The sequence below is a fragment of the Hemitrygon akajei genome, chromosome 1, assembly GCF_048418815.1.
Source record: "Hemitrygon akajei chromosome 1, sHemAka1.3, whole genome shotgun sequence".
In the NCBI taxonomy this organism is placed as follows: domain Eukaryota; kingdom Metazoa; phylum Chordata; class Chondrichthyes; order Myliobatiformes; family Dasyatidae; genus Hemitrygon; species Hemitrygon akajei.
The window spans coordinates 107,900,228-107,926,674 of NC_133124.1; the positions used below are offsets into that span (position 1 = coordinate 107,900,228).

The window sequence follows — 26,447 nt, forward strand, 5'->3', positions numbered from 1 at the left end:
TCTTGATTTTAGAAAGAGAGCAGCACTAAGAAGTTGTTGTTATTTGGAATGAAAAGTTCTCTTAAAGCAGTATTAACATCTATTTACTTTTCAGAACACGCATTCGCAGAGTTGTCTGAAGTCCTTTCTGGAGTATCATGGATTGTCTCTGCTGTGGATCTGGATGACAGAGCTTGGTGATAGCCGAGGGAATTCCAGCAATAGTATTAAGCTTCAAACTGAAGTATGTTATGTCAAGGTGTCTTGTGTTCCTGCAGGGAATGTTGGGAGTGTAGTTATTTGAATATGGGATTGAGTTAGTCCTGCAGTACTCAGCTTTCACAGCGGATGGAGCTCAAGCATCAGTACTGTGGAGAGTGTAAAGGACAATCAGTAGAATGGTGTGAGCTTTTCCCAATAGGATTTAAACATGTACATGTATCCTAGTGCTGGAAAACTGAACACTTGGTAATGACAATTTAATGATCAATGTTTCTATATCTTCACATTCTTCCGTTGAGATAGCAGGACTTGCAGACTTACTCACAGTCAGCAGGATGCAAAATGTATTATTGGAGCCAATAGAATACTTAGCTAAGGGTTTAACAGATTTCACCAGCCCTTCCTTTGAACAGGGTCTACTAGCAATCACCACATTTCTTAGCAGATGTCAAACCAAAGTTCAGAACTAGAAATGTTGACATAGTCCTAGACTATGTTGGGTGGAGATTGACTGTATAATTTCTGAGGTGAGAATATTGCTGTGTAGTTGAAGTCTTACTCCAGCACGTGATTGCATTGAAAATACTGAGTAAAATCCAGCTAGTCTGCTTCATCAAAGAAATCAATAGATTGCTAGATATGGGTTGGTGCAAGAAAGTGCTTTTGAAGTAAGTGTTTGGCCATGGGCTTATAAAATGGCTAAATTGAATTATCTAAGCTTTCAATTTCTTATGTTCTTAAAAACCTGGATGTATTTCATTGAAATCATAAAAACATAAGAAATAAGAACGGGAGTTAGCCATCTGGCCCATTGAGCCTGCTCTGCCATTCAATAAGATCATGGCTGATCTGACCATGGACTTATCTCCACCTACCTGCCTTTTCCCCATAACCCTTAATTCCTTTACTATGCAAAAACTTATCCAACATTGTCTTAAATGTACTTACTGAGGAGCCTCCACTGCTTCAATGGGTAGAGAATCCCACAGATTCACCACTCTTTGGGAAAAGCATTTCCTCCTCATCTCTGTCCTAAATTTACTCTCCCGAATCTTGAGGCTATGTCCCCTAGTTCTAATCTCACCTACCAGCAGAAGCAACTTTTCTGCCGCTATCTTATCTATCCCTTTCATAATTTTATATGTTTCTATAAGATCTCCTCTCATCCTTCTAAATTCCAGCAAGTACAGTCACAGGGGACCTAATCTCTCCTCATAGTCTATCTCCCTCATTTCTGGAATCAACCTGATGAACCTCTTCTGCACCACCTCCAAAGCCAGTAAATCCTTCCTCAAGTAAGGAGACCAGAACTGCACTCAGTACTCCAGATACAACATCACCAGTACCCTGTACAGTTGCAGCATAACCTCACTGCTCTTAAATTCAATCCCTCCAGCAGTGAAGGCCAACATTCCACTTGCCTTCTTGATAGCCTGCTGCACCTGCAATCCAACCTTTTGCCATTCATGCACAAGCACTCCCAAGTCCTTCTGCACAGCAGCTTTCTGCAATCTTTTACTATTTAAATAATGATCTGATTTTTAATTTTTCCTTCCAAACTGGATGACCTGGTATTTACCAACATTGCACTCTATCTGCCAGACCCTTGCCCACTCACATAACCCATCTATTTCTCTCTGCAGACTCTCTGGATCCTCTGCACAATTTGCTTTTCCACTTAGTTTTCCTCTACATCTAACTAGTGTTCTGGATTGGTTTGATAGGAAAATAAAGTGTCACAGTTACCGTGGACTATTTGATAGAACTGTATAGAGGGAGCTTCAGTTGTTACTGTGCTGCAGCTTGTGAATGGTACCCTGAGGATGGAACTTTACTCAAACTAAATTAAAATATAGCTTTGTGAGACAGTGTTAAGTGTGTCTTTGAAACCTAAAGAGTGGTGATAAGACAAGAAACAATGAGAGTGAGATAAGATGAATATTGCTGTATATTTTCTGCTTCAATTGCAAAACAACTGTTCTTCTACTTGGGAAACTGACAGTCATAGAGTCTCACAAAAGGAAAGTGGGGAGTAAGATCAGTGGGGGCAAAGTTATGCTGCAAACCTTGGGCCAGAGCACAGGTTCCAGGAAAGTTGGAATAAGTAAGAGAGAAGATGAAGCAAATAATGTCATACAGGATTTTGGAAATGGGAGGCAGTAAGTTAAGCGATTTGTAAAGAATGAGTGAATTGCAGAGAGGAAGTAGCCGTGATTTGAATTGTGAATCATTTGTTTTTACAGATCATGAAGACTCTAGAGCTGTTACCAATTCCCACAAAGAACATGCTCGAGGAAAGTAAGCTCCTGCCCATCATTCAGCGTTGGGCCCAGTCAAAGGCATCGGTTCCCCAGGTCAGTGAGGCAGATGGTTATTCAAGCGAAAACACCTCCCGTGCACAAACACCACTGAATACCCAGGATCCTGGGCTGAAGCAGAGTGGCGAAGGCGATAGTGACACTCCAAAAAAGCTGGTGATGCGGAGGCTGAAGATCATGAGTGAGAACAGCATGGACAGTGGATTGTCGGACACAAGCAAAGCCTCTGATGGAGAGATTGAGCTCAAAGAGGCGAAGGATGAGGTAATCACAACAGTTGAGCCATCGCCGTGTCTTCCTACAGATGAGGAGGAGATACAGAGTGAGGTGCCAGGGGATGAGGCAGATCCCCAAGATTCCCAGGATCCCACATTGAAAGCAGCCAACGGAACAAAGCTGGATGATGGAGCCTTGGTGGAGACTCCATCACAGGATGAAGAGGAAGGTGTGTCAGATGTAGAGAGTGAACGGAGCCAGGAACAGTCCTGCAAAATTGAAGATGTAAGCGAGCTGGCAATGAAGTTACTCGATGTCTGGAAAGACCTGAAGGTGGGTGTTGGCATGTATCTGTGAGAGGGCATATTCTGCATGAGAGGTGGGAGAAGTTGAAACAAATGTTTGGAAATAGTGAATGAGTGAAGTGGTCAGTGGGTTCACTTGGGAGATCATTGCATTCACATCAAAGGCATATTTGCTAGGTTGTATAACTTAAAGCATGTGAGGAAAAAAGCTTTTGACCTTGGGAGTTCCTAATGCTCTAAGTGATCAAGTTTTCAGATCATTTCTGGTTGGGAGTAGTCTCTGGCCACAGAACCATTAGTTTGATGTCTCAGCTGCATGCCATAGATCTCAATGCTCTCATTTGAAGAAGGTTGGGTGAAGTTTTTCCAATGACATAGCCAACCATTATCCCTCAAACAAAACTTTGAGCAATTATTTTTTAGTCTGCACAAAATAATAGTCATTCTTTATGACACTGTTCACGCAAGGACACAAAACTGGAGCAGAAGAGGCTAACCCTGACGTGCCTTTCAACATGATCCACACCAGGTCATAGCTCCTCTCCTGCGCCAAATCCTCATGCCCCTGCATTTCCCAGAATTCCTGAAGTTTATCTAACTCTTAAATATCTCCAGTAATCTAGCTCTAACCTTTCGGGGCAGAAAAATTACAGAGATTCACCACTTTCTGCAAGAGATTCCTATGTGTTTCTGTTTGAAATGACCAAGGAGATATGTTTATCTTGTAACTATGACTACTCATTCAATACTCTCATGACTGGAATGACATCTCCCATGTCATCCCCCCCTTATATGTTTCAATAACGTCATCCTTCAGTCTTCTAGCTAAACAATATAGGGCCCAGTGACTCATGACAGAACAACCCTCTCGTGCTAGAACAGTCTGAGTGCATCTCCTCTGAATTGCCTCCTGCATTAGTATATCCTTCCTTAAATAAAGGGAGCAAGACTGCCCACAGCACTCCAGGTATGACCTCACCAACAGCCTGTACAGTGTTGGTTGTAATTTCAGCCAAACCCTTTGCAATAAAGCCATATACAGGTTTCCCCCGCTATCCAAAGGTAGAGCGTTCCTATGAAACCATTTGTAAGCCGAAATGTCATAAAGCAAGGAAGCAATTAACATTAATTTATATGAGAAAAATTTTTGAGCGTTCCCAGACCCAAAAAATAACCTATCAAATCATACCAAATAACACATATAACCTAAAATAATATGAACATATAGTAAAAGCAGGAATTATATGATAAATATACAGCCTATATAGAGTAGAAATATTGTATGTACTGTGTAGTTTCACTTATCAGAATGGGGAAGACCACGAGCCAAAATCAATTTGGAGGAAAAAAATCGGCACGTACACACCTACGCACGTACACGCTCACGCACACAACTGCCCACACTAGGCTTCACAGTCATGGTAGTCTTTCTCGGGGTAGGCACATGTATAAAGCGGGCGTCTTTTTTTTGTAAAAGCGAAAATCCTGTTTGGTTAGCGAAAATAGGTACTAATGTAGGTCTTTCGCAACAGCGAGCTGTCGTAAAGCAAACGCTCGAAAAACGGGGGCCACCTGTATGCCCTTTGCCTTCTACTTACATGTTACACCTGCCTGCTAATTTTCTGTGATTTGTGCACAAGAACACCAGTATTTAATTTGCAATTCTCTATTTTGATAATAGTCTTTTGATGTCCCCAAATGGAAGTGCATAACTTCACACTTTCTGCAGTCTCTGTTCACTACCACATATTTCATGTCCTCAGCAAATTTAAATACCTTACAGATCCTTAAATAAATAGTAAATAATTGCAAACCAAAGAAGATCTTTGGGGCAGTCCACTAGGTACACTCAATAAGCATGAAGACCCATTTATATATTACAGCTCTTCGTCTTCTATGTGGTAACCAGTCTTCAATTCCAATACTTTGAGCGTACCAGCCTTTTACATGACTGGAAACTGGCTGGCATTGAATTACTTTAAGATATGTCAGTTTATCATCAATGATTGTTTCTAACAGTGCAATCTTTGTTGATCAGGAGGTGTATCGAATTCCCAAGAAGGACCGAACACAAACAGAACGAGAAAGTATCGGTGCGTATAAGCATTGGGGAATTCCTGAGGAGGGTGTAAAATGGAGGGGAGAGTGAAAAAATGGAAGGCATCTTACTCACTTAGAAATTAAATCTTTTTTTGCAGTTAAACTTCAAATATATTTGCATTTCTTTTTTTTTTTGACTTTGCATTGCACTTGAAGTGTAGAATCTTGTACAATTTGAGCCTTGTGTTTCCCTTAATCGCTGTTCCAAGCAGAATAGATAAGAATGAGAATGGAGTTGAGGAAAAATATTTTCACCCAAAGAGCAGCATGGTTTACTGTATGAAAATGTGGGGTGGGGGAATTTTCCAATGTATTTATAAGTCCCACGACTCCTAAAATTGACTTAAAAATTATGGACCAAGATGGCTGAATAGACTAACTAGCGGGTGATTTGCCAGGGGCAGGATATCCTTTTGTGAGCCATAAAGTCTATTGATTCTTTTAGAGGAATGGGTTAACATCATCATCACAGAAATAGAACATGATTTCTGGGTTGATGCTGTGGCAGGAGGGGACATCGGATCGGCACAAATTAAATAAGAAAAAAATAGGTACCGAATTTGAAAGTGGTACCTTCAGTAACTGTGGAGAGAAGAGAAGGGCTGGCCATTGCTTGACTTAAGGGAATGGGAGTGAATTTTTGAGGTGAAGCAATGATGGTGCTTTCAAGAGGAACACAATGTCTTGTTACCTCATCCAGAATAGAAAAGGAGCTTTTGGGATGAGGAGACCAGGAGGTGAGTTTCATGGAAATGTAATAGATAAAGAGAAAATAATGCTGAGGGAATGAGGCAGTTTGATTTGATATGGGAAGGAGAAGAGCTGGGTGGGTGACCACTTGATAGCTAAGATTTTCATGATGAACTCTTGTCAGGATTTGTCAAGACTGGATCTAACAGACAATATAACACACTCACATGCCAAAACACTTCAGGATGGGAGATGGAGACAGCAGTTTTGGGAGGAGTAAGGAGGGTGATGGAGTGGTTGCACAAGTCAACAGCTGTAGAGGTATAATGATGAGGTTTGAGGTCTAAATGGTATTGCATTTCAAATCATTTTCGGAAGACTTGGCAGAAGCACTTGTGAACAGAGTTTGTAAGTTCTTCAGATCTCCTGCCTTTCAAACCAAAAAAAGTCTCATGGAACATGTGCTTGATACAAAAAAAATCTGAAAAGTAGATGTTGAGATCTTAGTCCAATCTGACAGTTCACTTGAAATCAAATATTTTTTTAAAAATTTCCCTCAGATTATGGGTAACATTTTTGTTTCCAATTTCTTGTTGCTCTGGGAAGTGGTAGTTCATTTAATAAAGCTTATACCCTTTTAGAACTCTGCAGAGAGCAGTTTAAGAGATAGCCACCTCTGTTGAGCTAGACTTAATGTCAAGTCCATTCCTGCCCATAATACTTTACCACTCAGGGGTAAGAGAAGGGTTACCTTTTTGTACTTCATTACCAATAACTAGTCCTTTAGTACCCATGTGGAATGATCTGTAGGCATTGGGTTCAGAAGGGAGACTTGATATCAAAGCAGCACCAGTCCTTGTCCTGACCTGCTTTTATGCCAGCCAGGCTGGAAACCAATAGATTTGATGTTGTTTGTGTTTTTTGTTAAGTAGAACATAGGAACAAAATTAATCTAAAGATCTATTTACGAGGGGTGATTGATAAGTTCGTGGCCTAAGGTAGAAAGGGTCAATTTTAGAAAACCGTAGCACATTTATTTTTCAACATAGTTCCCTCCTTCGTTTACACACTTAGTCCAGCGGTCATGGAGCATACAGATCTTAGACCTCCAGAAAGTGTCCACAGACGGGTGATTGATAAGTTTATGGCCTAAGGTAGAAGGAGATGAGTTATACATGCACATGCAGGTCAACTGTGAGTGATTATGCAGAAAGTTTGAAGCTAATAACTCATCTCCTTCTACCTTAGGCCATGAACTTATCAATCACCCCAATGAGTTATTAACTTCAAACTTTCTGCATAATCACTCAGTTGACCTGCATGTGCATGTAACGAGAGCTGTCTAACTCATCCATCTCCTTCTACCGTAGGCCATGAACTTATCAATCACCCCTGCTGTGGACACTGTCTGGAGGTCCAAGATCTGTGTGCTCCATGACCACTGGACTAAGTGTGTAAATGTAGGAGGGGACTATGTTGGAAAATAAATGTGCTAGGTTTTCTAAAATTTACTCCTTGTACCCTAGGCCATGAACTTATCAATCACTCCTTGTACTGTCAATTTGCCTATTGATTTAATCCCATGTTAAAATGGTAGAAGATGCTGAAGTTCTGCTCATATACTTATTTTTCAGAGCGAGGCAGGGAGGGGACATCACAAAAGGATGTCTCTCAGGTTCCAAAAACTCCAGTGAACCTGGGCAAAGAGAAGGATGCGGACAAATCTCTCAGCAAAGATCGGAAGAAACGCAGGCCAACGACCTCCCCTCCACCCTCTGCCTATGAGAGAGAAGGACTGAAGCGATCCGTTCCAGATGAAAGGCAAGCTCCTTTTCTTTTTCCTTAAGCCTTAGATGAGCACTTGTCACCAGCTATTTAATTGTAATGTTTCACAGCAGAATGTATAATTGGCCTTGTCAAGTATTTTGATATGAATTCTTATTTTTTTTTAAAGAAAGGAAACGGGAAATGTGTATCATGTGGACTTGCATTTGTATAGTGCTCTTCAAGCTTTTGGGTGTCTCCAAGCAGTTACAACAAATGTAGTGGTGACAATTGTATGGAAGATGGAATCAATTTGCACACTGCAAGCTGCAGTGACATAGTAGCCACATAATCCTCTCAGTGATGCTGGTTGATAGAAAATTATTGGTCAAGATGCCATTGAGGACTGGCTGGCCTTTAATCAATTAGTGTCATAGGATTTCAAAATAAAAAAGAAGATTGGTAGCTCAGGTTGGCTGTGTGTAGAATTATTTGCTGAGCCTGGAGGTTAGGTCATAAATGTTTTGTCATCAGTCAAGGTGACGTCATTGGTGTGCAATTGAATGTTGTTCTTGCCAAATGCTTGCATTTATATGGTCTGACTCATTATTCTGATTAGTTGGGTATCACGTTGATCTCTACTCTCCACTGGGTCCAGCCAGCCGGGTTGCTGAGTGATCTCTGCTGGCCCGTATCCTTGGTTATTGGTTGTTGTAAGCATTGGTTCCTTGGGTGTCTATGGCTCAACCCTTGGTCTGAATCCACAGGCTCACAGGTTCATAGATTGTGAAAACTATCCACAAGACTACATGATCATCAGTTAGTCATAAGAAGACATAATCCTCTGCGTCTCATCTCAGTAGATGAAGACCAAGAAGGAGATAAGTTTGTCTGGGAAATTACAAAAATTCTGGCAGAAGCACAAAACAAGAGATCAAGAGAATTCTTAGAAGCCTTATTCTTAACGGAAGACACTTATTAGCAAGAATATTGAACTAGACGCAATTTACGAGCCTAAGTGTTTTGAGATCGGGGCCAAGGGTTGAACCATGGATACCCAAGGAAACACCACACACAATAATCGACATCCAGGAATACAGACCAGCAGAGATCACTCAGCTGTGTGGTTGGCAAAGACCCAGCTGAGACTAGAGGCCAGCGCAACAGCCAACCAATGAGAACGATGACTCGGAACAATATAAATGTGAACACTTTGCAGGAAAAACAACTAATTTCACTCTGATGATGTCACCAAGATTGGTGACAAACTGTTTGCACCTAACCCTACAAATCATGGGATTTTTTTGCATTGCCTGAGAGGTCAAACTGGATCTTGGCTTTATGTTGTATCAGAGGTGACACTCCCAACTGTTTAACATTCCCTCAATAGTACTGAACTGTTCAGTTGGAATCAGTGCTCAAGTTGCTCTGGCTGGGCAGATTTACTGAAGCGTTAACCGTGTTTCAACCACATTTCTACTACTTTAAAGTTCTTCATTGGCTATAAAACCATCGGGGACATCTTAAGGTTGTGAAAAGTATATTTATATATATTGTCAATTGTTACAGTGTGTTGTTTGTTGCATTGATCTGACAGCTTGAGAGAAATGAAATCAAATTCCACAAGAGAAAAATAATTAAGTAATTCTTGGATTTTGAAGATAAACTGGATTTATTGACCACCCCTGTCTGGTTGCAAGTAGCTTTCTGAACCACTGTAACACTGGAGGAGCTATCACTGTGCTACTTTGGGTCCAAGATTTTGACTGTGTATGAAGAAGGCTGAAGATGGGATGGTGGGTTCCTTGGAGTAGATCTGGCATTTGATGGTGTTCCCATTCGCCACTGCCTTGTCCTTCCAGGTAATGGAGGGCACAGGTTTTAGAAATGCCATCAAGGCATTGTGATTTGGTATGTACGTTTGTGATGCTGAATTAAATCAATCCAGTAACATGAGAAACAGCAATAAGAGTCTGCTCATTGACACTTCAAACTTCTTCCTCTGTTTAGTAATATGGTGGTTGATTCAGTTTTCACTGCAATACCACCTTTTTGTCTGTCCCCATCCTGCACACCCCCCCAGTTGTGCTTTTGGTAGCACATTTGTAAAATTTTATCAAAACTGCCCCATTTTTACACTCCATACTCCTCACAAAAAGCACTAAAATTTCATTACTTGATTCCTTTCTCTAACTGCATGCCAACTTTCACTGTTTTGTATACTAGGACCCTAGTTTCCAACTATGTTTTGTAGTCTCGCTAGATTTAACATAAGAGCTGGAGTATTCCAAGCATTCATTGTACTCATGGTAGATTTTCATTACTGATGCCATTTTCCGATGCTATTCCCATTTTCTGTCTCTTGATATCCAGAAATTTATCAATTATTGTTTTGAATCTATGCAATGTCCAAACCTCCAGCATTTTCAAGCCTTTGATTAGGTCGCTCCCTCAGGCACTCCCTGGTTTGCTCTTCTATCCCCTCTTACCACTCCCCATATTTTCCTGTGCAACAAGAGAATGTCAAATTCTCCAACTTTGGGTAACTCATTCTTTCACTTTTTATCAGAACTTGCTTTTCTTTTTTGATTTGTATAGTGAAGCCTGCTGGGCATGTCCCACAGCCTATTATTAACATATTACAAGGCCAAAAAAAAACAATTCTCCAAGTGTGAACTCACCAATATCTTTGATTAGCTGGGACTAAGTGAGTTAATGGTGTAGTTAAAGAGCTATGAAGATCTTACTTGTGTTCGGTTTTGGTCATCCTGTTACAGGATTGATGGGAAACTGGAAATTGGGCAGAAAAGGTTATTCAGTTATTGAGATACAGTGCCAAATAGGCTCTTGCAGACCTGCAAGTTGCACAGCCCAGCAACTCTCAATTTAACCTAGTCTAGTCACAGGAAATTTACAATGACCAATTAATCTATCAACTAGTATGACTGTGGCCTGTGGGAGGAAACCGGAGCACCTGGAGGAAACCCATGTGGTCTCAGGGAGAATGTACAAGCTCTTTACAGACAGTGGCGGGAAATTAACCCAGGTTACATGGATGTTGCCAGGACTTGAGGGATTGAGTTATAGGAAAAGGTTGGACAGGCTAGAACTTTATTCCTTGAAGCAAAGGAGAAGTGATCTTCTAGGGGTGTGTAAGGTCACAAGGGGCATAGATAAAATGCACTCAGTCTTTTTCCCCAGGTTTGGGGAATTAGGAACTAGAGAGCATGCAAGTGAAGTGAGAGGGGAAGGGTTTGATAACTTTTTTTTACACAAGGGGTGGTATCTATGTGGAATCAGCTATCGTGGTTGAGGCAAGTACAATAATTTTTAAAAGACAGAAGTGGCATGGATGGGAATAATTTAATCTTTGATATCACTTTGAAAACAGTCATTGTCCCTGCAGGCTTCAAGGCAGAGCCACCATCAATTTGGTGTCTGAGGAGAGCAACAGTACCTGCCTAAAGGATTACTGCCCAGTGGCACTGACTTCAACATCGTGAAGTGCTTTCAGTGGCTAGTAGTACCACTCAAACTGGTCCATTAATGAGATCATAGCCTCGACTCTCCACTGCATACCGTTATACCTTGAGAATTATGTCTCAAATGCCAGGATGTTGTTCATCGATTTCAGCTCACTGTTTAACATGTCCATCCCTCAGAGGTTGGTGGGTAAACTAGTCACAGGCCTCCAGTCTGAGGGGCAACTATCTACAACCACTGTCTAGCTTCTCCTACAGTGCCAGTGTCTAATACAATTTACTGCCTCATCTTGAACGCCAAACGACTGAACCTTCTTGATCAACCTCTCATGCAGAACCTTCTCAGATGCCTTCCTAAAGTCCATGTAGACAACATCCACTGCTTTGCTTTCATCAGCTTTCCTGGTAACTTCCTTGAAAAACTCCATAAGATTGGTTAGACATGACCCACCACACATGAAGCCATGTTGACTCTCCCTAAATAGTCCTTTTCTATCCAAATAGTCGGCCCTCCTTATCCGGGGGGGATTGGTTCCAGGACCCAACGCGGATGCTCAAGTCCCTTATTTAACCTGTGTCAGTGCAGTGCACTGTAGGACACAGCGGAGCTCCGGACCTTATTTAACCTGTCTCAGTGCGGTAGACTTTAGGACCCGGCGGAGCTCTGAATCCACAGTGTTTCTGTTCTGTTGAGGGAAAATGATCACGATTGAAAGTAAAGTGGAAATAATAAAGCGATCGGAAAGAGGTGAAACGCCATTGGTCATTGGAAAAGCGTTAGGCTACAGTCGGTCAACGATCGGAACAATTTTAAGGGATAAAGTGAGAATAATGGAGCATGTGAAAGGCCCTGCCCCGACAAAAGCTACAATTATTACTGAGCAGCGCAGTGGTTTAATTATTGAAATACATACGTTTCTTAAGTGTTTTATATGCATAGAAAGGTAAAATATATACTACTGTATATACTAAGACAAACGTTTCACCAGCTATTGCTAAATAATACCGGATGTACCTGTTCCGACTTACTTAGTAGGAGAAGTTCCGGATTTTTTTTCGATACGCGGTAATCTATGCACATCCTCCCGTACACTTTAAATCATCTCTAGATTACTTATAATACCTAATACAATGTAAATGCTATGTAAATAGTTGCTATACTGTATTGTTTAGGGAATAATGACAATACATGCTCAAACAAGAAGTGCTGGAGAGAGAACTTCTGGGTTTTCCCGATCCGCAGTTGGTTGAATCCATGAATGTGCAACCCGTGGATAAGGAGGGCCGACTGTACTCATATATCCGGTCCTTTAGAGCACCTTCCAATAACTTTCCCACTAATGACATCAGGCTTAACAGCCTATAGCTTCTTGGTTTGGTTTTAGAGCCTTTCTTTAACAAATGAGCAACTTTGGCTATCCTATAACTTACCTGTCGCTAAGGATGATTTTAAATATCTCTGCTAGGACCCCGACAATTTCTGCACTTGCCTCCCACAGGGTTCAAGGGGACTCCTTGTCAGGTCATAGAGATTTAACCACCCTAATTTGCCTCAGGACAGCAAACCCCTCCTCTGAAATCTGTACAGAGTCCATGGAGTCAATGCTGCTTTGCCTCATTTTAATAGGCTGTGTGTCCATTTCCTGAGTAAATAGAGATGCAAAAAGAAATCCCCATCTCTTTTGGCTCCAAGCATGTATTACCATTCTGATCTTCCAGAGGTCCAGTCTTATCCCTTGCAATCCTTTTGCTCTCAAATATCAGTAGAATCCCGTAGGATTCTCCTTCATCTATCTGCTGGGGCAACTTCATGCCTTCTTTTTGTCTTTGTGAATTCTTTCTTAAGTTCTCTCTTGCATTTCTTTTATTTAATAAGCACCTCATTTCTTCCTACCTGTCTATACCTGCTATGCATCTCCTTTTTTGTTCTTAACCAGAGCCTCAATATCTCTCCATATGAAGCTCCATCACGCTAATCACTGGTGCCTCCTGACCTGTGTACTGTTCACGTTGTTGACTCACGATGGCACTGCCAGATCCTGCTCAAACCACGTCATCAAGTTCGCTGTTGATATTACTGTGGTTGCCCTCATCAGCAACAGTGATGAGTTGGCATACAGGGTGGAGGTAGAGAGGCTTGTTAAATACTGTGAGAACAACAACATGAGTCTTAATGTGAAAACAACAGAAAAAAATAATTGTGGACTTCAGAAAGGCACAGGTCGACCACTCTACATTGCACATCAATAACTCTGCCAAGGGGAGAGTGAAGAGCACGGTGTTCCTTGGGGTGCACATAACGGACAATCTAATCTGGACCCATGCCACCTACTCACTAGTCAAGAAGACACAGCAGTATCTACTCTTTCAGACGAGATTAAGGCGTGCAAGGCTCCCTGCCCCCATTCTAATAACTTTCTACAGAAGCACCAATAAGAGTGTTCTGTCTGGCTGCATCATTGTGTGGTACAGAAACTGCAAAGCATTGGACCACAAGACCCTACAAGGGGTAGTAAATGACACTGGGGTCTTCTCCACACCCCCATTTGTGACAATAACCAGGACCGTTGTAAACAAAGGGCCCAAGACATTGTTGAGGATCCTTACCACCCACAATCTTTTTGATCCACCACCATCAGGAAGGAGGTACAACAGCATCAGGATGAGGACAGCCAGACTGGGTAACATAATCTTCCCTCAGGCTGTGAGACTGATGAATACCCTGCCACCACCAAGGTCTCGTTGCTAGGGTAGTGAGCTGTTTGCTGTTTACCTGTGCTACGCACAATGTGCCTTCTGAATTTTATTAACATATTTATTGTAGTATTCTGTTTTATGCGCTGTGTGTCGTTAATATTTTGTGGGTGCACTGTAGACTGGATGAATGTTGTTTCGTTTCATTTCATATGCACAGTCGGGTGACAATAAACTTGAACTTTAGAAGTTTGTGGGCAAAGACTGGCAAGTGGGACTGGTTTGGCCAAAAGGCCTGCATCTGTGCTGTCTGACGCAGACTCGATTTTCGCACTTGCCCCACCTCCCCTGCTACTGTAATGTAATTTGTCTTCTCTCTTTTGCAGTTTCAGGTCAGTTCTCAGATCTGAAATGTTAGCCGTTTCTCTTTCGAAAGGTGCAGTCTAGCCACCCAAATGCTGCAGCATTTTCTCATTTTTTTATTTCAGATTTCTGCAGTGTTTTTTCTTTTATTTTTGAAATGAGGCTCTCGAGTTCAGTCCTGGATGCAAAGAAATTTTGTTTTATTTGCCTATTAAAAATTTTTATTGAACTGTGTACCGTTGTATTTTTATATTGAAAAGGTATGATGGTGCGACACCAGCTAAGAAGAAGAAAACCAGAAGTAAGCTTTCCACTGAAGAACGAAGGAAACTCTTTGAGCAAGAGGTGGCTCAGAGGGAAGCCCAGAAACAGAACCTTTTCCTGGTACAGCAACAGCAGCAGATACAACCAATTTGTGTCAGCTCGCAGGTGCCTTATGACAGTGGAACCTATACCACCTCTCACCAGAACTTTGCCACGTACCCTCCAGGCTATCCTCTGCAGACTTACGTTGACCCAGTCAACCCCAACGCTGGCAAAGTACTCCTGCCAACACCGAATGTAGAGCCCATGTGCCCGCCACAGATGAGCTATGAGCATCCACAGCCAATTCTAGGAGAATCCATGCCAACAGGACACCCTCCGGTCCAGCATCTGTCTCCCCAAATAGATGTCCAGGGCCAGCAGTACCTGACTCAGACTCCCAACGTTATTTCCCAGGATCCAAGTGTGGCGGTGATACAGGTGTCAGGCACTCAAGCAACAGGGCAGAGCTACGGGGTGTGGGATCCCAATCAGCAGACTCTAGCAGTTCACCAGCAGTACGCCAGTGGGCAATCACAGACACCAATTTATTATCAAGGACAGCCATGCCAGACCGTCTACAGCATCTCCTCTCCCTATGGACAAGCTACGCCGCAAATTGTCCAGGTACTGCCTTTTCCTTTCATATTTGTCAATCGTTGCTGGGAAGGGGGGGGGATGTGTTAATGGAGTGATGTGGCAAACTTAAATGGATGTCGGTCCGTCTTTCAATGGTCTGCATATTTGCCTCTTTTTTCCGTCCCATCCTCTAAATCCTTTCTTTGCTTGTTTCAGAGTTACACTCAGTCAAGTCCGGAATGCGCGCAGGGGCAGCAGTGTTTCCTGACTCATCCACAGAGCTCTGGCACACAGCCAGCGACAGGAATGCTCGTGACATCATCAGCCCCATCTTACCAGCAGCCTGGGCAGCCACAGACTGTGCAGCAGGTACATTCCTGTGCCACAAGCAAAATATTGCAGATGCTGGAAAACTAAGGTGAAAGCGGAAAATGCCGGAAATGCTCAGCAGTGCAGGTCGATCATTTTTCTGTGGAAAGGGTTTGATGACAGGTTATTGCCCTGAAATGTTAATTCTGTTTTTAATCTCTCCATGGACGTGGCCTGATCTGCTGAATATTTCCAGAACTTGCTGCTTTCATTTCCTATTGCTGCACCAATTTGGTTTGTTATGTCAGCATCCTTCAGTTCCATCCTACTGCCTGCTCCTTCCTGTGTGAATCCTTTCGCTGTGCACCAATCTGACAGAGAATACCATACTTTGAACTATATTCAGAATTGCAGTTTGTATATAACTTTTGATAAGGTTCCCCATGCAAGGCTTATTGAGAAAGTAAGGAGGCATGGGATCCAAGGGGACATTGCTTTGTGGATCCAGAACTGGCTTGCTCACAGAAGGCAGAGTGGTTGTAGACAGATTATATTCTGCACGGAGGTCGGTAACCAGTGGGGTGTCTCAGGGATCTGTTCTGGGACCCCTACTCTTTGTGATTTTTATAAATGACCAGGATGAAGAATTGGAGGGATGGGTTAGTAAAGTTGCTGATGACACAAAGGTTGGAGGTGTGGATAGTGTGGAGGGCTGTCAGAGGTTACAGCGGGACATTGATAGGATGCAAAACCGGGCTAAGAAATGGCAAAATAGCAGATGGAGTTCAACCCAGATAAGTGTGAGGTGGTTCATTTTGGTAGGTCGGATATGATGGCAATATAGTATTAGTGGTAAGACTCTTGGCAGTGCGGAGGATCAGAAGGATCTTGGAGTCCGAGTCCATAGGACACTCAAAAGCTGCTGTGCAGGTTGACTCTGTGGTTAAGAAAGCATATGGTGCATTGGCCTTCATGAATCGTGGAATTGAGTTTAGGAGCCGAGGTAATGTTGCAGCTATATAGGACCCTGGTCAGACCTCACTTGGAGTACTGTGCTCAGTTCTGGTCATCTCACTACAGGAAGGATGTGGAAACCATAGAAAGGGTGCAGAGGAGATTTACCAGGATGTTGCCTGGATTGTGGAGCATGTCTTATGAGAATAGGTTGAGTGAACTCAGCCTTTTTTCCTTGGAGTGACAGAGGATGAGAGGTGACCTGATAGAGGTGTATAAGATGATGAGAGGCATTAATCGTGTGCATAGTCCCAGGGCTGAAATGGCTATCATGAGAGGGCACAGTTTTAAGGTGCTTGGAAGTAGATACAGAGGAGATATCAGGGGTAAGTTTTACACAGAGTGGTGAGTGTGTGGAATGGGCTGCCGGCAACATGGTGGAGGCAGATACAATAGGGTCTTTTAAGAGACTCCTGGACAGGTAGATGGAGCTCAGAAAAGTAGAGGGCTATGGGTAACCCTAGGTAATTTCTAAGGTAAGGACATGATCAGCACAGCTTTGTGGGCCGAAGAGCCTGTTTTGTGCTGTAGGTTTTCTGTTTCTATAACTTAATGTAGCATCTCTATCTTTGAAAATCACAGATTGAATTGCAACTTGCATCAATACTCCCACCTTGAAATGAGAATGGGTAAGGATTGATCTGGTTTCAAGCAGTTCAGTTGAATATCACAATTGATAGTCAGTTGGATACTTGAATCTGATAGGTGACAGGAAACCATAAAAGCTACTTGCTAGCAGTATTAAAATGTTTAGAAAAAACAAACTCAACATGGTGAACTGTTGGACAAGTAATCCAGCAAATTCTGAATCTAAAAAAACTAATAATCAATAAGTCAGCAACAGTTTTTAGAGCCACGACTATTCAAATACATGGAGATAGGCTCTCGATTCTAAGAATACACACATATACACTCCTGTATACATGCATACTTCTATACACAGATGTGGTTCAACACAAATGCTTAAGTTAGGATCTGAACTGGGTGTTAGAGAATGAAATCTGGCAAGGGAGATTTTTGTCGCACATTTGCTGTTAGGTTTTTTAAAGAAGTTTGGAAGGAGTGAAAGGTTAATCTCTCCAATCTTAATGTTTTCTTTGGAAATACGAATCTCAGTCCAACAATTGTCCTGATGTCTACATTTTACAGATCTTGGATCTTTTCTGTATCCTGTGTGAGCTAATCTCAACTGGAAGGTTACCACAATTCAGTGACCTTGAGCTAGACAAGAAGAAATGACAACCTCAGTCGGGCTGCAGATTTCTCCCCGTCCAGTGTTCTTCTGCATTGTATATACAGTAGAGTATAGAAGTTCAGCCTTGTTAATGTTCCACAGGAGTCTCCTGCTACTCCACGCTCCTTTTGTAAATTTATCAGCATGCTCTTTAATCCCCTTCTCACTCATATTTAATACCTTCTCAAAAAAAGCATCTATACTGTTTGTCTTCCTCACTCCCTATAGTAGTGAGTTCCACATTCTAACCGCTCTTGGGGAGGAGAAATGATTCCTCCTGAAAACTCTTAACTTGATGCATATCTTGCATATATGATCTTTTGTCCACAAATGGAACTTCATTACAATTCCAGCTGAAAGAGCATATATGAATTCCTACAGTTCAGCTGCGATGCTCCAAACATTCAAAAAGTTGGTCAAGATTTGAGTCATGACTTTTAATCCATTAGGTTTCCCAAAGAATTGCAGTAGTCATTATTTCTTCATATGTCCTTGAATTATTGAGATTGGTGAACAAGCAATGGATGCTGGGTAAATAAATACACAAAACTTTTTTTTCTGAGTGAAATTAAGTTCAATGATCCCATACAGTAATTCGTTATCATAGGAGTGTATGGCGTTTCAGACAGGAACACAATTGGAGATGGCAAAAAATAAAACAGTGCAATAAGGGATTGCTCTGATTACTGCTGCCATTGTGTTATGTGTTTACTAAGCAAGTGTTTGGGGACGTCACATGATGACGTAGGATCGAGACGTGGAAATCCAGCTCTCCCGTAAAACAACTAATAAATTAATGTTTAAGTGAAGTAAAGTTAGTAAATATTTTCTAAAAACTACGTCTAATCTACTCAGGATTTTCCTTAGATATGCCTCCTAAACAGACAAAGAAGAAAACTACTACTTTGAAGACAGTACAAGCTGGGCCAGCCACCATGAAGAAGCCTCAGACTCGTGCACCTCACCTCCGGCGATATAGAACAGGAATCAGCGGCAACATCAACAGTCTCCAAGAAGAAACAACAGGAACTGCGTGCACGAAGGAAAGGGCATGTGCAAACATGAGCAATTTGAACTACAAATCCCAGCTACGATTGGAGGTGGAAGTGAAAATGAACCCGAGGTGGATTCAGATTCTCTGGAACATACAGATGAAGATGAGGAGGTAAAAGAAGAACAACAGGAAGAGGTTGGAAGTGGAAGATATTCTGGAGACATAAGAGAAGCTTTGGCGCAAATAATGCATGAATTAAAAGAATTAAAAACATTAAAAATAATAAAAGAAGATATTAAAAATATGAAGACTATGTTTGATAAAATGGTGAAAAAACAGGAGAAAATGGACAAGAAACTTAAAAAGCTGGAAGAAATAACAGGAGACACTATTGACAGAGTGAATAAAATGGAAGATAATATTCTTGCCTGGACATCAGAAAGAAAACGACTGTTGGAAAAAATAGACGTGCTTGAAAATTTTAGTAGACGAAATAATATTAAAATTGTTGGTCTTAAAGAAGGGATAGAGGGAGAGGATCCAATAAAAAATTTTCAAAAATGGATCCCAGAAAATTTGGAAATGGAAGAGGGAGCCCAGTTGATTGAAATCGAAAGGGACCACAGAACCTTAAGACCAAAACCTCAACCTGATCAAAACCCACGACCAATCTTGATAAAATGCTTAAGATATCAAGATAAAGAAAAGATCCTGAAGGCGGCTGCCCAATGTGCCAGAAAGAGAAATGAACCATTGATGATAGAAGGGGAAGCAGTTCTTTTCTATCCTGATATAAGTTATGACCTTTTGAAGAGAAAGAAGGAATTTAATCCAGCGAAAAATGTTTTATAGGAAAATTTATATTGCGCCACCCGGCAATATTGATAATTTTTTTGGATGATGGAAAAAGAAGATTTTTTACTGATCATCGGGATGCAGAGGAGTTTGCACAAGAACTCCCAAATATTCGCTAGACACAGTAAAGATTTAAAAGTGGAACAGATTAAAGATGAAGACGGGGACAGTGAAGTGAATTGATGGACATTAAGGACAGAAGAATATTTAAATATACTTTTAATTATATGATATAGGGGAGAAAGGTAAAAATTTGAGAAATATTAATCGAGAGTAGTGATATTTTTTCTTCTCTTATATATACTTCTATCATGTTACGGGGGAGCTGGGGGAACTTCGGATCGATCGCTACGGGATTCTCGTGTGTAATCATGGCGTTTGCCATGACCTGCACAACAGAGGGGGGTAATGTTGTGTTTTTTTTCCATTCACATTAGCAGGGGGGGGTTTTGGTTTTTTTTTCTTTATAATCTATTTTTCTTTTATCTTTCTTTCTTTGCCTGGATGATCAGAGGGGAGACACATAGCAACATGGAGAATTTTAAAATAATTCCCCAAGGTACTATGAGAGTTGAAATATTATGTATTATTATAGACTGGAGTAACCCCGTTAAAAATAATGACTACTGAATTTTTTAAGTTTTAATGTTAATGGACTTAATGGACCGGTGAAAAGAAAAAGAATTTTAACATACATTAAGAAAATGAAAATAGATATAGCTTTTACACAAGAAACACAGAGATAGAAATTAAAGAGAGACTGGGTCGGAAATGTTATAGCAGCTTCATTTAATTCAAAAGCGAGGGGAGTTGCAATTTTGGTCAACAAAACTTTACCAATTAAAATACAAAATGTATTAATTGATTCTGCGGGAAGATAGTAATTATACATTGTCAAATCTTTTCAGAACTATGGACTCTTATGAATATTTATGCACCAAATGAAAACGATGTAAAATTTATACAAGAGGCTTTTTTGAATTTGGCTGACGCACACGATAAAATATTAATAGGTGGAGACTTTAACTTTTGTCTAGACCCAGTTTTAGATAGGTCAACAAACGTTGTTACAAAACCAAAAGTAGCAAAATTAACTTTATCATTGATGAAAGATTTAAATTTGATTGATATATGGAGAAGAATTAACCCAAGAGAAAGAGATTATTCATTTTATTCAAATAGACATAAAACTTATTCAAGGATAGATTTTTTCCTACTATCAGCGAATCTTCAAGACAGAGTGAAAAATATGGAATATAAAGCAAGAATATTGTCAGATCATTCCCCCTTGATAATGACAATGATAATGATGGATAAGGAGGAATCGATTTACAGATGGAGATTTAATTCAATATTATTAAAACGTCAAGATTTTTGTGATTTTATGAAAAAACTCAGTTTTTTTTAGATACAAACTCACATTCAGTTGATGATAGATTTATATTATGGGAAGAAATGAAGGCATATTTGAGAGGCCAGATAATAAGTTATACTTCTAAAATTAAGAAGGAATATATGGTAGAAATAGATCAATTGGAAAAAGAGATTACAAAATTAGAAAAAGAATCTCAAAGATATATGACAGAAGAAAAACAAAGACAACTTGTTAATAAGAAGGTACAATATAATACACTTCAGCCATACCGAACAGAAAAGGCAATTATGAGAACTAAACAGAGATATTATGAACTAGGTGAAAGATCACACAAGATTCTTGCTTGGCAGTTAAAAACAGACCAGGCTTCCAAAACGATAAATGCAGTTAGAACAAGTGTAAATAAAATTACTCATAAACCTTTAGAAATCAATGAAACTTTTTAAAAAAATTTATTCTGAACTGTATCAATCAGAATCACAAAATGATATTGTTGAGATAGAAAGGTTTTTATCACAAATAACTCCCAAAATTGAATTCGGAAAAATATAAGGGATTAGATGTGCCTTTTACATTAAAAGAGGTCGAAGAAGCTCTAGGATCACTTCAGAGTAATAAATCTCCAGGAGAAGATGGTTTTTCACCTGAATTTTACAAAAAGTTTAAAGATTTATTAATTCCTCCTTTTATGGAGCTAATACACCAAGCGGAAAGAACGCATAAACTTCCAGAATCTTTTTCGACAGCTATTTTAATAGTATTGCCAAAAAAAGACAGAGATCTTTTAAAGTCAACATCATATAGACCTATTTCTTTGTTGAACACAGAATATAAAATAATAGCAAAGATTTTATCTAATAGATTATCTAAATACTTACCAAAATTAATACACATGGACCAAACAGGATTTATTAAAAATAGACAATCGGCAGATAATGTAACCTGGTTACTTAGCATAATTCATTTGGCACAAAAGAGGGAAGAAATGAGTGTGGCAGTTGCTTTGGATGCAGAAAAAGCATTTGATAGATTGGAACAGAATTTTTTATTTAAGGTATTGGAAAAATATGGATTAGGAGTATCTTTTATAAAATGGATGAAAACCTTAAGTACTAACCCCAAAGCTAAAGTGGTGACAAATGGCCAAATTTCAACATCATTTCCATTAACAAGGTCAATTAGACAAGGTTGTCCATTATCACCTATTTTATTTGTGTTGGCGATAGAACTATTAGCTGAATTAATTAGAACTGACTCAGATATTATGGGTTTCAGAGTTAATCAGGAGGAATATAAGATGAATTTATTTGCTGATGATGTTCTGATTTATCTAACTAATCCATTGTAAGTTATCTTCTAGATTGGAAGAATATGGGAAAATATCAGGGTACAAAATAAATTGGGATAAAAGTAAAATTTTACCCCTTACTAAAGGAGATTATAGTCAATGTCGATTAATAACTCAATTTAGATGGCCGATAAATGGTATAAAGTATTTAGGTATAAGAGTTGATAATGATATAAAGAATTTATATCAACTAAATTATTTGCCATTATTGAAAAAAATTCAAGAGGATCTTGATAAGTGGATGATGTTACCAATAACATTAATAGGTAGAGTCAATGCTGTAAAAATGAATATATTCCCTAGATTACAATATTTATTCCAAACACTACCAATACAATTACCACAGAAGTTTTTTCAAGAGTTAAATAAATGTGTAAGGAAATTCCTTTGGAAAGGTAAGATGTCAAGAATATCATTGGGAAAATTGACATGGAATTTTGACCTAGGAGGGTTACAATTACCAAATTTTAAGAATTATTACAAAGCAAATCAACTTAGATTTATTGCATCTTTTTTTCATGAAGATAAACCGGCATGGATTAGAATAGAATTAGATAAAATAGGAGAAAATATACCAGAAGATTTTATATATAAATGGGAATCTAAATGGATACGGGAAAAGAAAGAATCTGCTATACTAAAATATTTGATTGATTTATGGAATAAGATAAATGTTGATGATGAGACAAAGAAATCTTTATTAGCAAAGAGACCTTTAATTCAAAATAAACTTATCCCTTTTACAATGGATAATCAACTTTTATATAACTGGTTTCACAAAGGGATTAGATATATAGGAGACTGTTTTGAAGGAGGTATATTAATGTCATTTGACCAATTAAAGGATAAATATAAAATATCAAATAACACACTTTTCTGTTATTTCCAATTAAGGGCTTATTTAAGAGATAAACTGGGTCAAACAATGTTATTGCCGAAACCTAATGAAATAGAAACTGTAATTCGTAAAGGAAAAATTTTAAAATTTATTTCTGGTATGTATAATTTGATTCAAAAACAGGCAATTAAACAAGGAATTCATAAGTCAAGACAAAAATGGGAAACTGATTTGAATATTAAAATTGATGAAACAAGTTGGTCAAGATTATGTCTTGACAGTATGACAAATACAATAAATGTTTGACTAAGATTAATACAATATAACTTTTTACATCAAATATATATTACACCACAAAAAATAAATAGATTAAACTCAAATTTATCTGATCAATGTTTTCGATGTAATCAAGAAATTGGTACTTTTTTACACTCTACTTGGTCTTGTTTTAAAATTCAACCTTTTTGGCCAAATTTAAGAGTTTTACTGGAACAAGTTATTGGAATGCAACTTCCACATAATCCAACATTATTTTTACTAGGCGATATTGAAGGGATAAAATCGAAATCCAAATTGAATAAATATCAGAAAGAATTCATAAAAATTGCATTGGCAGTAGCCAAAAAGGCTATTGCAGTTACTTGGAAATCGGATTCATACTTAAGTATAGATCGTTGGAAGAATGAAATTTTTAGCTGCATTCCACTTGAAAAAATTACTTAAAATTTAAGAGATAAATATGAAATATTTCTGAAAATTTGGTGCCCTTATTTACAAAAGATAGGATTAAATATATAGGTGCTCTGAAGATAAAATTATTGGTTATCTGGGGAAAGAATTAAATATACATGTTAAAGCTATTATGAACTCCATGGAGCATGTGGAGATCTTCCGATATCCAGGCATTCTTTCTTTCTTTCTTTTTTCTTTCGTTCTTTCTTTTTTCTTCTCTTTTTTTTCCTATAGGGATATGTTTGGGGGGAGGGGGAAGGGTTGACAATTTTTTTCTTTCTGTAACCTATTGTAACCTATTTGAAAACTCAATTAAAAATTATTTTTTTTTAAACTAACCAAGTGTTTTCTTATCAATTTGAGCTTGCTTTAACTTCAGCCGCTTATGAGCAGATATGTGCATTTAACCATTTAATCATGGCCTCCATTAACGAGCTTTTGTTTTATCTGTGTCCATTGTCTTATTCCGGTGCCGATGTACTCTCATTAGAAATAAATGAGTGCATAAGCAAGGTACAATACTGTACAGAAGTCTTAGGCTACGTCCACACTACGCCGGATAAATCCATAACACAAGCTTTTCCTCTTCGTTTTTACCCTCCGTCCACACTAAAACGGCGTTTTCATCCCCTGAAACCGGAGCTTTTCAGAAACGCTTTCCAGGGTGGTTATTTTTGAAAATGCTGCTCGGGCAGATCAGTGTGGACGGAGCAACCGGAGACTTCTGAAAACGCTGTCAGATGGCAGCACGCCATTTCATTGCTTTCTTGAATGCAACCTAACAATTTCAGAACAGACGGCAATGAGACTGAAGCCAGAGGAGTTAGAAATGTACTCACCAAATACTTTGACCCATAACTTACTGAATAAGTATACTGTACTCACTTTGCCCTGTTTTCTGTCTTTGCTCGTATGAAGGTGGTTTACCTATTTATGCAAGTATTTCTCTGACAATAGATGTGTAACAGACTGATGTAACATTGTATGGAAATACAAGATAATACTGATGCAGACATGTTTTACACATTTAACAAGGTGCTTTATTAATGCAACAGAGTTAGTCAGTTTTTCAATGTTCATCGTCAGCCGGGTCATACAGTCCATGAACTCCCTGTCGGTTGCCTCCATACGCTTCAGTATTTGTTTTTTTCTACTTTTAAATCTTTCTGCGCGAGAGCCAACAGCTGCCCGTCATTTAAGTTTTTCTAGTCTGTAACTGAACAAACACGCACCGTCTATCACAGCGAGATTCAACACCAAACATGTCACTTGTTTTTGGTAGATGTGTCCTGCGCATGCACAGTAGGGGGAGATTTGCTGAAATCTCCGTTTCAATGTGGACAGAGATATTTTTTAAAACGCATAGTGTGGACGCCTATCATTTTTATGCGAAACTGGCATTTTCAAAATTATCCAGTCTAGTGTGGATGTAGCCTTAGGCACCCAAGATTTTTTTTATATGGTTTCAAATGGTATGGCCTCTAGAGAGCCTGATTTCAGCATCATGGAGGCTGTCTGGGATTACCTGGAGAGACAGAAGCAAGCGAGACAGCCAAAGTCTGCAGAACTGTGGCAAGTTCTCCCAAGATGCTTGGAACAACCTACAAGCTGATTTCCTTATAAAACTGAATGACAGTGTACCTAAGGAAATTGATGCAGTTTTAAAGACAGAGAGGGTGGTCACACCAAATATTGATTTGATTTAATTTTTAGCTGTTTACTGTTCTTTATAGTATTTTTTGATATTTAGAAACTATTTATTTGATTATTTTTGAAAGCACCCCCGCTTTATAGAGTCTTCTTTATATGTGCCTAAGAGTTTTGCACGGTACTGTTACATACTTGATTGGCATTCCTAGTGTGTAGCTGCCATTGCTTTGGCTTCATTCTTTGACACTCAACTGGAATCATTTAATCTGTTCACCGTTTATAGAGCTGATTTTTAAGTGATTAAATATGCCTGCCATCTTGCTGTGGGAAAGACTTCACAAAGCACCAGCAGGCAAACCATATCATGCATCAAGATTTGGGGTAGAACAGCTTTGCTGGTGGCATGGCAGTTAGTGCTGCTGGCTCACAGCTCCAGGGACACGGTTTTGATGCTGTCTATATTTAGACTGCGTAATCTCTATTTTTGCCAGCTGCTTCAGTTCTCTTCAAGTTCCCAAAAACGTACAGATAGAATAATTGGTTATTGTAGCTTTAGTGTGAGGTATGTGGCAGAAGAATTAACGGAGAGCACATTGCATGTGAGAAAGGCATGTAATTCCCAGGGTTAAAGGGAAATAAGATAAATGGGGTTCATGAAATTTGTTTTGCAAGGAGCCAACATGACTCAATGGGCAGAATGGGCTCCTACATCTTAGGAAGCAAGTTAATAAAGATTGGCTAGAGATAGACTTGTTTATCTTTATTTTTACAAAGCAATAGTTTATGTTTACCTTTGCCAGCATATTTCAAATGGCAGGACACAGCCCAGCAAATGCTAAACATGGATGAATTTCTGCACTCTCATCTTTGTTCGCCTCTGCTTTGACTTTCTCCCCTAATCTCTTAAAGATTTGGCTCAGACAGAAAATCTCACTGCAGTACTTTACCCACAAGATTGTCCTTTGTGCCCTCTAAATCAAAGGATGGCGAGATCGTTGGAGCCGACTCTTGAGGGGAGAGCAAAGGCATGTGGAAATGCCCCCTCGCTATCTGGCAGAAGAAGCTTGCAGTCCTGCAGCAGCT

At 39.6% G+C, this 26,447-nt stretch overlaps 1 protein-coding gene across 3 annotated transcripts in view; it reads left to right on the top strand.

The window, feature by feature from the left end:
* Window positions 1-26,447, top strand: part of setd2 (SET domain containing 2, histone lysine methyltransferase) — a 122,241-nt gene that overhangs the window by 79,368 nt on the left and 16,426 nt on the right. For all 3 annotated transcript variants that reach the window (XM_073049264.1, XM_073049272.1, XM_073049281.1), the window contains exons 12-17: window positions 95-223; window positions 2,445-3,068; window positions 5,079-5,133; window positions 7,465-7,651; window positions 14,394-15,063; window positions 15,232-15,384. In XM_073049264.1, coding sequence (XP_072905365.1) covers window positions 95-223; window positions 2,445-3,068; window positions 5,079-5,133; window positions 7,465-7,651; window positions 14,394-15,063; window positions 15,232-15,384 — 1,818 coding nt within the window. The remainder of the gene's footprint in view (window positions 1-94; window positions 224-2,444; window positions 3,069-5,078; window positions 5,134-7,464; window positions 7,652-14,393; window positions 15,064-15,231; window positions 15,385-26,447) is intronic.